Source organism: Barbus barbus, assembly GCF_936440315.1.
Source record: "Barbus barbus genome assembly, chromosome: 3".
In the NCBI taxonomy this organism is placed as follows: Eukaryota; Metazoa; Chordata; class Actinopteri; order Cypriniformes; family Cyprinidae; genus Barbus; species Barbus barbus.
This window is the reverse complement of record NC_136731.1, coordinates 1,059,462-1,073,104: the sequence shown is the minus strand read 5'-3', so window position 1 is coordinate 1,073,104 and position 13,643 is coordinate 1,059,462. Positions and strand designations below refer to the sequence as shown.

Sequence of the window (13,643 nt, the reverse complement as noted above, 5' to 3'; positions counted from 1 at the left end):
CCAACAGATAATAACGCAGCTCCAGGACTGCCCACTTTATCGCCAGAGCCTCTCTCTCCACGGTGGCGTAGTTTCTCTCGGCCTTGGTCAGCTTCCTGCTGATATATAAGACAGGGTGTTCCTCACCTTCCTGGACCTGGGACAGGACGGCTCCCAACCCTGTCTCGGACGCATCCGTTTGGAGCAGGAAGGGGCAGCTGAAGTCCGGGGCCCGCAGGACTGGTTCTTCGGTTAACGCCTGCTTAATCCTCTGGAACGCCTCCTCCGCCTCTGGATTCCAGATGATGCGTTCCGGCTGCCCCTTCCTGGTAAGGTCTGTCAGAGGGGCGGCTAAGGAGGAAAAGTTAGGGATGAAGCAGCGATAATAACCCGCCAACCCTAAGAACGCTCGTACCTGAGTCTTTGAGGCCGGTCTAGGGGCAGCACGGACGGCCTCCACCTTTTTCTGCTGCGGCTTGATGAGACCCCGACCGACCTGGAACCCCAGGTACTTGGCCTCGAAGAGCGCTAGGTGGCATTTACGAGGGTTGGCGGTGAGTCCAGCCCGTCGAAGATCCATGAGCACCCTCCGCAGACGGTCCAGGTGATCCTCCCAACGCTCCGAGTGGATGACGACATCATCCAGATATGCGGCAGCATACTGTTGGTGAGGGCGAAGAATAATGTCCATCAGTCGCTGGAATGTGGCCGGTGCCCCGTGAAGGCCAAAGGGAAGGGTCCGGTACTGCCAGTGGCCACTAGGTGTTGAAAAGGCAGTTTTGGGCTTGGCACTATCAGTGAGGGGTACCTGCCAGTACCCCTTGGTCAAATCCAGCGTTGAAATATACCGGGCCCTTCCCAATCGATCCAGGAGTTCATCCACTCGGGGCATTGGGTAGCCGTCGAATTCTGAGACTTCGTTGAGGCGCCGAAAATCATTACAGAAGCGGAGGGTGCCATCCGGCTTCGGGACCAGGACAATTGAGCTGGACCACGGGCTGCGTGATGGTTCAATCACCCCTAACTTAAGCATCTGTTGAACTTCCTCCTCAATAGCCTGCCGACGAGCCTCTGGGATGCGGTAGGGCCGTTGCTTAACGATGACCCCTGGCGGCGTTTTGATGTCGTGCTGAAGTACCTGGGTCTTCCCGGGGACAGCGGAGAACACATCCGAGAACTGACCGATCAGGTGTTGCAGCTCAGCCTTCTGCGCCGCCGACAGATCGGGGTTGGTATCCACCAAGACGGGCTCGCTGATGGTCAGGGCGACGGTTTGCTCCTGGGTCCCTACCCACTTCTTCAACAGGTTGACATGATACAATTGCTGCGGGCTCCGTCTTCCGGGTTGCCGCACACGGTAGGTCACCGGTCCCACTTTTTCCACCACCGTGTACGGCCCGCGCCAGGTGGCCAAGAACTTACAGGCGGAGGTGGGTACCAAGACCATAACTTGATCGCCCGTCTGGAACTCCCGGGGCTGAGCTGCACGGTTATAGTGGCGTTGTTGGGCCTGCTGGGCTTTGGCCAGGTGTTCCCGGACTAATGGCATGACACGGTCGATCCGTTGCCTCATCTCGGAGACATGCTCGACGAGGGACCGGTGTGGGGTGGGCTGTTGTTGCTCCCAGGCTTCCTTTGCAACGTCGAGCAGTCCCCGAGGCTGTCGTCCGAAGAGGAGCTCGAACGGTGTAAAGCCAGTTGAGGCCTGCGGAACCTCCCGTATACCGAAGAGGACATAGGGGAGCATCTGGTCCCAGTCCCGCCGGTCTTCTGCTGCCACCCTCCGCAGCATTTGTTTGAGGGTCTGGTTGAACCTCTCCACGAGCCCGTCTGTCTGGGGATGGTATACGGTGGTCCGCAGGTGCTTTACCCGGAGCAGCCGGCAGAGGTCAGCCATTAGCCGGGACATAAACGGTGTTCCCTGATCGGTCAAGATCTCCGTCGGAATGCCGACCCGGCTGAACAGCAGGAAGAGCTCGTGGGCGATGGACTTGGCCGTGGCTTTTCTGAGTGGGATTGCTTCGGGGTACCGGGTGGCGTAATCAACAACGACCAGGATGTGTTCATGTCCCCAGGCTGATTTTGGCAACGGCCCCACCAGATCCATCCCGATGCGCTCGAAGGGCACCTCGATGATTGGCAGTGGAATGAGTGGCGAGGGGGGAGGTGGCTTAGGTGACGTCTTCTGGCACGTGGGGCATGCTTGGCAGAAGCGCTTTACCTCGGCCTCCAGGCCGGGCCAATGAAATCGGTCCCGGATGCGCTGGGTGGTGTTCATCGCACCGAGGTGTCCTGCCAACGGGTGAGCGTGCGCCAAGTGCAGGACCGTCTCCGTCTTCGTGCGAGGAACCACCAGCAGTTTCTTTACCTCCCCCCTTCGCTGGGCGACACAATAGAGCAGGCCGTTCTCTACGACAAAGTGGGGAAGAGGATGGGGCTTTGGCCGGGCGTCTTTCCCCTCTAAGACACACACTTGAGCCCAACAGTGTTTCAACCGGTCGTCTTCACGCTGAGCCCGGCCGAATGAGCCCCCTCCCGCCACCTGCTGATACACATCATAAAAGAGGTTAGGATTTTGAGAGGGGGACTCACCTTCTCTCCCACTGTCGGAGGCCAAGAGAACGGGGCGGCGGTTGGGCCTCTTCGCTGGCTGCCACTTGGGCTGGCAGGCTGTGTGACGGTGCTTAACAGGGCATCAAAGCCCGGCCAGTCTCGTCCCAGGAGTACGTTCACGGGTAGGCCCTTCACGAGACCTACTTCGATGGGCCAGGTACCGGAGGACGCGGAGATGGAGACGCGCCGTACGGGGACTTCCCGCGTGTTTCCGTGGGCGCAGGTAACGGGGATTACCCCTTTGGACTCGTGGCGGGGAGGGAGGATCCCCGCCCTGACGAGACTGACGGCGCTGCCCGTATCGAGCACCGCTTTAAAGGGCCGGCCGTTGATCTTGATCTCCGCGGTTGGGGCTTCCTTGGGCGGGTCTTGATGCAACACACAGCCTGCCAACCAAGGCCGAGCTTTAGGCGACGAGGGTGCTGTGGGCATAGACTCATCCAGGGGTTCGGGGGCCGCCGTCCTGTCTATTGGCCGCGAGATGCCCTCCGGCGCGCGTTGCTCTGGAGCCACCCTCCGGGGAAAAGGCGGTACTCGCTCCCCCGCGTCGCGTCGTTGGGCCGCCTCGGCCAGCTCGATCGCCTCCACTACTTCGAGGACGGTGGTGGGGTTCCTCATACCGACGGCCTGTCGATATGCGCGGGGCAGGGCGCGAAGGAGGCGATCGATGATGACGCGTTCCGTTACCAGAGCTGCCGTGGGAGAGCCCACCATCAACCAATGCTGAGCGAGCCTGGTAAGTTCAGCGGCTTGGGTACGCGCGGGCCGCCGGGGCTGGTACGTCCAATCATTAAATTGTTGGGCCGCGCACACGGGAGATCGCCCCACACGAGCCAGGATCTCCCTCTTCACATCAGCGTAGTTCTCTGCAGCGGACGTGGGCAAGCTGAAGAAGGCCCGTTGGGGCTCGCCGGTGAGGAGTGGGGCTAGTGCGCGTGCCCAATCTTCGGGATCCCAGCCCTCGGCGGTGGCGGTGTTTTCGAACATTTGCAGATATGACTCAACATCGTCATGCGCCGTCATCTTGGGCAGCAGCTGCGCGGCTTGCACCCGGGGATCCGGTAACGGAACGCGCTGGCGGGCGGCCGTGCGAAGCGCGGCAATTTCCTGGTCAGCCTTGCCCTGTTGGGCAGCCAGGTGTTCAACTATCTGTTGTTGGCGCAGGCTGACCTCTGTAAGCTGGCGAAGTAGCTCTTCCATCGCTGGGGGGGAGGAGTACGCGCCTTTCTGGGGAAAAACTGGAGAGAAAAAAAGGAGATGGTGAGAATCGGTGGAGATCGCTTGTTGGTGAAAACTTCCTTAATCTGCCCGCATTCTCTACCACTGTGGCAGGTGGGAAGAATCACACAACAAGGAGAGCTCAAAATAAATACCCCGGAGGGTGGATTTATTTAACAAGGTGAGGGTGTTGGTTGAAAAGGTGTGGCTGAGGTGCGGCGGTGCTCTTCGTGGTGTGATTTCTTCCCTAGTGCGGTGCGTCGGTGCGGTGCTCGGGGCAGGGCAGGATCGGTCACTCGCTGGGCTCTGAAATCAAGAAGAGTAGCGTGCATTAGTTTCAGCTTCTTCGGAGATGTCTCTCCCTGTTGTGCAGCCTCGCACGGCTTATCTGGCCGCGGGCAAACGAGCCCCAGGTGTGGCCGATCCGCCGTGATGAGGAGGTGCAGGTGTTTCCTCTTCGTCTCCAGGGCAACGCTGATGAGCAATCGGGACGCTCGTCACACATAGGTATAGGTAGATGCCATATTTGACTGCTCCAGACACGTAGTCGTGTCCGCCATCTTGGGCATCTAACTCTACATGTCTATGGTTTTTAGCATGATGTCCTAGGATAATCATTAAGCTTGGCTAGTGATAAACAGCTTAAACACACTATTGCCTGGTTTCACAGACAGAGTTTAGACTAAGCCAGGATCAGTGTTGGGTGCAACGCGTTACTAAGTAATTAAATTACTTATCCACGGAAAAAGTAAAATAAGGGATTACTGTTCATTTTTAGGTCATTTAATTTCAGTAAAATGGAGGTGGTACACACAGTAAATAATTTCAACAGTTCTAAAATCAATATTGAATTTGAAATGTAAATATACCGTCTAAAGATCAAATTGAATGCAGCGGCTTTAACCCTCCGCGCGCTGGCTCGTTCACTTTCAGATTGTCCTGATTCACAGAGGAACCTTAAATACTCAGATACATATAAGACTAAAATCTATAGACTCTAAAAAGCTTGAATTTTACTTTTAAATGAACGAATTCAAATCGAAAACGAATATTCCTGATTACGTAATCTGTATGAAAGCGAGGTACAGTCTTTCCCGAATCTGAGCTCATAATATGCAGTCACCTGCGAGCAAACGCTCACACCTAGATACAAAAAATAAAATCAAGATTCATCTCATTGTTATCATTTTTGAAAGAAGACCTACTATGAGGAATTTACCTCACAAGAACAGCGAAATCTGACATTGCTTTATTCAGCAGAGAAGATCATTTCTGTCATTTATTCTTACCTACATTGGTTAACGTGTTATTTTTACATAAACTTTATGGATTTGGCGTTTCCTGAACATCTTGCCAAACTGAAATGTATTGTTTAACTTTTAAGCTTTTTGTTAGTCAGATATTTTTCAGAGTATTTATATTTGTTAACCAAAGAAGGTTAAAAAAAGTTGAAGTATTACAGTTGTTTTAAAGCTAAAAGGCTAAAACTATTCTATGTTTGACTCAAATCGAAAGACTAAAGAGTTGAATTTATATTAAGGTTTATAGGGATTTTAAGATAGCCTAATTAGCAATTTGAATAATTAAGTTACTTATTGAGTAACTAAGAGTAATTAGTAAAGTAATTTAAATACAATATTGATGAAGTAATTACTTTTTGAAAGTAACTTACCCAACACTGGCCAGGGTTATGCCATAGCTCAGTTTAGCTCAAGGACATTTAAGTAATGTTTTTAGAAACATGCCTTAGAAAAAACATTACTAGTGTGCATCTTGAGACAAAACAAAGGCGCTGATGTATTTTAAGATCAGTCTGTGCAAGTTTCTTTCAGATGAAACGGCTCAGACTTCAATTTTAATCTGGGACTAGTCTTAAGCCTTGAAACTGAAACTGGAGGTATAAGTCTTACTGTACAAAAGTGTTGACTCCCTCAATGAAAGTATATGGGACTTTTCATAGTTTCGATCATCTGTTTCAATCATCCGTAAGTACGATCAGTTAGGGGGAAAAAAATCCAACCCGAGTTTTGTGGTTGTAGCTTGAAAGCTCTAGGAGGAGATACATTTTAAAATCTAGTCTCGGATAAAAAAGCAGCGTCTTAACAAGCAGATCAATAATTTGGCCTTTTCTTCCACAGAATAAAACTCACCATTCTATTAGGTAACGGAAGTGAACATTTGAGAAATTCATGAATAGTTTTGATGAGCTCAAGGGCACATGCAACACAACCCCACAGGCCCACGTGAATATGCCATCCACATGTTCTTCACCTCTCTCCTGGTCTCAATGTGTAATTAAAAGTCAAACCGCTTTCCATTCCTGCTATAGCTGTGAATAATACCTATAAACATAGTGAGAGTGACCAAATCAAATGTCATTATTGACACAAAGTTATCAAATAACCAAGTCAAGTAAATGTTTTTATTGACTTTAGGTTATGTAACGTGTGGTGAAGAAATCCTCTGCTTTTCCTGTGTGGGTTTAGTTGTATGATTCGGATTTGTGGTGGGTTTTGGAGACAGGAACCAATCAGACAGCAGTCTCCTCGGTGTATGAACCAAATAAAAGTAGGGAGTCGTAATCTGGTGTTGAAGAGTCAGATTTTGGACAAGCATTTGTTGTTCTGCAGAGACCTACAGAGTACTTGGACGTGACTAACTTCATAGAGGGTGAGGTTTGAGACAATGGATCATTTGGAATGCTTTATATATAATATATTATAATCATTTTTTTTAAGAAAAACAAAACATCAGCAGATATTTTTGAGAAACCAGCTTAATGATCTTAAGTGTGCCGATGCCAGGTCAATATATTTCTTTACATCTGACTTACAGTCCTAATTAGCCAAGCTTCAATAACATCTCCATGGTGGCACACAGGGATCTTGTACAGTATTGGAATTAGGACAGTGAGAACAGGTTAATAATGAATAAAAACTTATATATTTGAATATATGTTTTATTCTGTTTTTTTCAGGTGTGCAGTAGTACTGGTTGATTTCAGTAATAATGGCAGTCTGGTCTCTTTGTCTATCTTTCTTTCTGCTCTTTGCTCTGGATGCTTCAGGTAATTGTTGTGAAGTGTATATTGCCCTGTTTTCTGTTTATGCAGTTTAGCTCAAATCTCACTGACTGTCAGATTGGGTTTAGACATAAAATTGTAATCTGATCATTTCAATTATATATATGTATATATGTATGTGTGTGTGTATATATATAATGTTTTTCTTTTATTATTTCAGGGGCAACACCTCTTAATGACACAAGCAATGGTGAGACATTGATGCTGTCTTTTAGTGCGTTACATTTGTTCTGTCTAGTCGTAGTGACAAAAGCGGGGTCGTCGCTGGTGGGGTGAAAGGTGATGACGATTATAGGGGCCCATGGCTGTGGACAGCGCGCAAACACCGAACAAAACTCCTCCCCAGTTTAAACGTAGAAACACAAAAAGAGGCGAAAAGCTTAATTCGGCACCCGGGACAATAAAGCCGCCCCTACCCTAACCCTACCCCATACTCTTATTTTCAACTTTTTGATTATTTTCATCATTTTTATTTAAAATAAATGCCTTTCTGATGCAATATGAGATTTGAAAAGGGAGAAAAAAACGTTTGGTAAAAGGCGGACTCGAACTCGGGTCGATTGCCTCAAAAAGCATGCGTTTTAACATCTACGCCACTGGAACTAATATCGAATTAGTGTCTTTTATTAGTGTTAACTAACTCAATCACACGTTAGTGGGCAGAGTTAGTGTAAAAGCCTTTGCCAACAAGATGGGCTATTTGCACTTACTCCGAAAATATTATGTTGAACCCGTCTTGGCGAGTACCCTTGAAAAAACTGTCGGTTATGTCTTAAGTGAACGTAAACGGTTGAGAAAGAAGCGGATGCGTTGTTTCTTAAAGTGACTGCGCCTAATTTGCTAGCTGCTGGCGATGTCCTTATATAAATTCATGAAATCCAATGAGAGAAAATGATTGCCTGCTCTTTACTGTATTACTTTTAACAAGAATTAATCTATTTTTGATTTATACAGTGAGGACTATGCAATGCTATTTTTTCAGTCTCTGTACCTGGACACCTACAAACTTGAAAAAAATCTTAAACTTTGTTGAATTTGTATCTTTGTTCTATTTATTCATTTGTGCTTTTTCACACAGGGACCATTTACCTGGACACAACGATAGACGAAAAGTGTGCACGTACGTACAATATCAATCTGATATCAGTTTAATGAAAATACAAAAGGTTTGAAGCAGCAATAATACTAACAAAACTTTATTACAGCAAACTGTGACTGCCAGTGGTCTGCATATGAATGTAGATGCTTCCGCTTTTTTAGCTGCCGGACTTCCTGGATTGATGCAGAGGTATGGGATGCCATCTAATCATATGGATTCCTTCACTTTAAGACTTGAAATGGTCAATTAGTTAAAAATAGTTTTTATGTCCTACTCTCTTTAGAAACAGTGTTTGGACTACAACGGGCACCTCGCCTCTGTACACACTAAAGCGGAATACACCTTCATACAGAACCTGATTGAATCTCAAACTCAAACTTCAGCTGAGGCCTGGATAGGAGGCTACGGCTCCGTTTCAGTATGTTTGTTTAAATTCATTATTATTAGTATTATTATAAAAATTATAATGTCTTTGTCAATGGTTTTTTTCTTCTTCTTTTGTATATTGTACTTGTGTTTTTGAGTGACGTCATAGTATTAAAGAAAGATTAGGATACAGCCAATACGTTTGTCTTGTTAGTTCTACTGGGCAGTTTCTATAGAGAAACACAAACATGTTTTAGATGACTAAACATTACATTTTCATTTACATTAAAGGTGCCATAGAATGAAAAACTGTCTTTACCCTGGCATATTTAAATAATAACAGTTCTGTACATGGAAATGACATACAGTGAGCCTCAAACACCATAGTTTTCTCCTTCATATGTAAATCTCGTGATTAAAAAAGACCACTGAAAAACAGGCGAATCAGAACATAACACCGACTGTGACGCAACAGTCAGGATCACTACGCCCCCAACATTTGCATAAACCCGTCCTTGTTCTAAGCCGGCCGAACCATCAGAAGCTCTGCAGGTATTGTAAATAAACAAGCGCGGACAACAGCGAAAATAACACAATAAATGTTATGTTCCAGGCCGTGCAGGGGGTGTGAAGTGCAGGGATGGGTTGGTGTCTGTATTCAGAAAGGCACAGAAAGCAAATAACGCGAGCCACTAAAGGGACATGGTTAGCTCCTTGCTAGCGGTAGCCTGTGACAGTACATAAGATTTCACTCTCAGTAAGGAGAGATGAGGATGATGGCGAATGACTTACAGATCCTGAGCACCACTGACAAGCATCTGATCTTGTGAAATGTGTGGTAAGTGCTGTTGCTCCATAATGTAAACATAGTTTGTGTGATCGCGTCTCTTGAAAGTGAACTATAACGCGATCGATGGATCGTTCAAAAGCAGTTTCAATGCCTCGCATATTAATAACGGCTCCCTGATGCCCGCGTTTTATATACAGTATAATTACCCGACGATATAACTGCGAGAGAAAGTATTTAAATATATATTTTCCTCCCTGTGCTTCCTTCTTGCTGATGAGCCGTACTGTGAAACAGCCAATCAGAGCAGAGCTCATTATTATTCATGACCCTGCCAAATAAGCCAATAACAGACCGTTTCATTCTAGGGAGAAATCCTAGGGTTGTAAATGGACATGTAAAATCATTTCTGGAGATTTTTTGCCCTTACCTAAGCCACATACCTTCTGTGTAGATATCAGAGAACAATTTAAAATACTGTATCAATGCATTCTATGGCACCTTTAAGTCATTTAGCAGATGCTTTTAGCCAAAGCGACTGGAAGGACAATGAGGACAATGGAAGCAATCAAAATCTACGAAAGAGCAATGTTATGCAAGCGCTATCACAAGTCTGAGTTAGCCTAATGCAGCACACGAAGCAAGGTCTTTTTTAAATTATATAATGAATAAAAAGAAAACAAACACAAAAATAATAGAGAAGCTAGTGTTAGGTAGTAAATGAATAGAGTGAAAGTCTAAAAGAGGCAAGTATATTTTTTAAAGAATAGAATTAGAATAGAGAGTGCTAGAGTTAGAGGGTCAAATAAAAATGGAAGTGATGTGTTTTTAGCCGATTCTTGGATGCTAAAGATGGCTAAAGACTCGGCTGCTCAGGTCATTCCACCAGGAGGGAACAGTTAATTTAATAGTCAGTGAAAGTGGTTTTTTAGACAAATATCAATGCCTTGAATTTTCTGCCAGCAGCTATTGGTAGCCAGTGCAAAATGGTTAAACAGAGGTGTGACGTGCGTACTTTTCGGCTCATTAAAAAATACATCTTGCTGCCACGTTCTGGATTAATTGTAGAGGTTTGATGGAGTTGGCTGGAAGACCTGCCAAGAGAGCATTGCAATTGTCCAGTCTGGACAGAATAAGAGCCTGAACAAGGAGTTGTGTTGAAAGGTTCCGAAAGAAAGGCCCTGATCTTCCTGATGTTGAATAAAGCAAATCTGCAGAACAGGGCAGTTTTAGCAATGTGGTCTGAGAAAGTCATCAATCACAACTCCAAGGTTTCTGGCTGTTTTTGAAGGAGTTATGGTCGATGTGCCTAACTGGATAGGTTTGATGGAACAAGCAGTTCTGTCTTGGGAAAGTTGAGTTGAAGGTGATGGTCCTTCATCCAGCAAGAAATGTCTGTTAGACATGCTGAGATGCAAACAGCTATCGACGGATCATCAGCTTGGAATGAGAGGTAGAGTTGAGTGTCGTCAGCATAGCAGTGATACGATAAGCCTTGTTTCTGAATGACAGAACCTAGTGATGCCATGTAGACAGTGAAGAGTAGTGGTCCAAGAACTGAGCCCTGAGGCACCCCAGTAGTTAGATGTTGCGACTTGGACACCTCACCTCTCTAAGAACAAACCAGTGGAGTGCGGTTCCTGAGATGTCCTTTGCCAACAGGGTTGACAGGAGGATCTGGTGGTTAATCGTGTCAAAAGCAGCGGATAGATCCAGCAAGATAAGTGTTGAAGATTTGATATCCGCTCTTGCCAGTCTGGTTGCTGTCGAGGAGGTTGTTCTGTGTGAGAAAGGCAGAGACTTGGTTGAACAACGCTCGTTCGAGTGTTTTTGCAATGAAAGGAAGAGGGGAAACCGGTCTGTAGTTCTCTAAAAAAGATGGGTTAAGGGTGGGTTTCTTAATTAGCCTGTCTAAATGCTGATGGAAAAACACCAGTGTGAAGAGATGTGTTAATGATGCGAGTGAGTGCAGGTACAACTGCAGGAGAAATAGCTTCAAGGAGATGAGAATAGGAAACGGGAAATGGAATAGGATCAAGCAGACAAGTAGCAGGATGATTAGAAAGGATGAGTTTGGAGACTTCTGCCTCAGAGAGTGAAGAGAAGGATGTGAACGAGTGCATGTTTGCTGGTAAGATGTGCTTGACAGATTGTGGTGTGGAAAACTGCCACGTTCTTCATTAATAAAATTGAAACTATCAATGCACAAAGTCGCCAGCTGTTAAGAGTTGATGAAGGAAGGGAGGAAGATGACAAAGGAGGGAGGAAAATTAAAACATTAATGCCATCTTATGTACCTGTGAACCAAGTGGTTAGTGCGAGCGTGATTTTTATACTTAAAAACTAAAAAATATATTTATTAAACAATGCCATGAATGTGTGTGATGGAAACTGAGTGTCCTTTTTGGTGTTCTGTTCACAGGAGAGATCATGGCTCTGGAATGATGGGTCCAAAATGAACCTAGAGATATGGTCTCCTGGAAAACCCGATCATACGGATCGGCAAAAGAACTGTATTGGGATGAACTATGACTGTGAGTATTTTTAATGTTCATGAAATATCATGACCATTTTTGTCAGTGTTTTATACAGTCTGGTAGAACAGTAGTAACCTCAATTCAAATAACCAGCCGAATGTAGAATAATAATTATATATATATAAATATATATATTTATATTTTTATTGTATTTTTCCTTCCTGCTATAGGCTTCAAAGACTGGAATGTTCAGGTCTGTAATCTGAAAATAGGCCCGGAAAACTGGAATAACTACATCTGTGATCGGAAAATGGGTTTTGTGTGTAGCCGGATGAAAAAGCTTAATGGAGAATGTTGAATGTCGTATTGTCTTGCATTAAAGGAATAGTTGACCCAAAAATGACAAATATTTACAACAATGCTTACCCTCAGTCGATCCAAGACAAAGAGGAGTTCTTCCTCAGAACAGATTTGAAGAAATATAACTTTACATCATTTGCTTATCAATGGATCCTCTGCAGTGAATGGGTGCCATCAGAATGAGAACTTAAACAGCTGATCATGAAAACATCACAATAATCCACACGACTCCAGTCCATCGATTAATGTCTTGTGAAGTGAAGGGCTTGTAATCAAATTTTCTTTTTCATTTTTTGGTCAACTGCTCCTTTAACTAACTCTCTCTGTTTTCTTTACTAATATTTGCAAGCAGAACTCACATATATGTGCATTGTCTGAATGAAATTCCTAAAGGTTTTGGTAAACTTTGGATCTGATTTAATAAAATTCTGCATCAGAGCTGCTTTGTTTTTATCATGCCTATGTGTTGGTATAGGAAATTAACAGAAACATTTGCTAATCAAGTTGTTATAGAACAAACTGTAAAGTAATTCAATGAGAAGTGTTTTGTCAAAGAAAGAGAATAGTTGAAGATGATTTTTGTCAAAATGTCTATTTAATGAAATTACAAAGCTTATATAAAGCAGCAGTAATACAAACACCAAATTCTTTATAGAGTAACTTGTGACAGTGATTAGCCCACCTGAAGGAGATGCTTCCATTTTTTTAACACCCCAAAACTGGACCGGTATGAGATGGCGGCTTCGAATGTGGATTCCTTCATCTGACGATGACGAACCTCTCGAGCGTATGAGCTGCAGTTAACTGTAGTCCTTATGTCCTCTTGGAAAATGTCTTTGGAAAATAGTCCTTTAATAGTACTCCTACTAATTTGAAAATAGTCAATTTAAAAAACATAAATTTAAACTCAAATGGATACCTGGACAATTTTCAATCTGGTTTCAGAGCGCATCACAGCACAGAGACCGTGCTTTTTAAGATAATAAATGATATTCGCTTGAATTCTGATTCTGGAAAAATATCAATAATAATAGTGCTGTACTACTAGATCTTAGTGCTGCGTTTGACACTGTCGATCATAACATACTTCTAGAGAGACTGGAAAACTGGGTCGGGCTTTCTGGGATGGCACTCAAATGGTTCAGGTCATACTTAGAAGGGAGAGGTTATTATGTGAGTATAGGAGAGCATAAGTCTGAGTGGACGGCCATGACATGCAGAGTCCCACAAGGCTCAATTCTTGCACCGCTCTTGTTTAGCCTGTATATGCTCCCACTAAGTCAAATAATGCGAAAGAACCAAACTGCCTTTCACAGCTATGCTGACGATACCCAGATTTAATTAACCTTATCTCCAAATGACTACAGCCCCATTGACTCCCTCTGCCAGTGCATTGATGACATTAACAGTTGGATGTGCCAGAACTTTCTTCTGTTAAACAAGGAGAAAACTGAAGTCATTGCATTTGGAAACAGATAAAGTTCTCAATGTGAATGCATACCTTGACTCTAGGGGTCAATCAACTAAAAATCAAGTCAAAAATCTTGGGGTGATTCAGCATACTATCATCTCAAAAACATTGCAAGAATTAGATTTTTTTTTTTTCCAGTCAAGACTTGGAGAAACTTGTTCATGCCTTTATCACCAGCAGGGTGGATTACT

General features: G+C 44.8%; 2 protein-coding genes across 2 annotated transcripts in view; one reads left to right on the top strand and one right to left on the bottom strand.

Moving 5' to 3' along the window:
* Window positions 1-13,643, bottom strand: part of LOC306856321 (uncharacterized protein) — a 1,000,538-nt gene that overhangs the window by 879,582 nt on the left and 107,313 nt on the right. The window lies entirely within an intron of this gene.
* LOC306845233 (galactose-specific lectin nattectin-like) lies at window positions 6,249-12,419 on the top strand. Its single transcript, XM_079377916.1, has 8 exons — window positions 6,249-6,480; window positions 6,788-6,877; window positions 7,053-7,082; window positions 7,971-8,012; window positions 8,098-8,180; window positions 8,275-8,409; window positions 11,567-11,678; window positions 11,852-12,419. The coding sequence occupies exons 2-8, from the start codon at window positions 6,820-6,822 to the stop codon at window positions 11,977-11,979; spliced, it is 588 nt and encodes a 195-aa protein (XP_079234042.1). The 5' UTR covers window positions 6,249-6,480; window positions 6,788-6,819; the 3' UTR covers window positions 11,980-12,419.

Coding starts and splice junctions, on each gene's coding strand:
- LOC306845233 (XM_079377916.1), top strand. CDS start 6,820: ATGGCAGTCTGGTCTCTTTGTCTATCTTTCTTTCTGCTCTTTGCTCTG. Junction 6,878..7,052: donor CTTTGCTCTGGATGCTTCAG/GTAATTGTTGTG, acceptor TTATTATTTCAG/GGGCAACACCTCTTAATGAC. Junction 7,083..7,970: donor TCTTAATGACACAAGCAATG/GTGAGACATTGA, acceptor TTTTTCACACAG/GGACCATTTACCTGGACACA.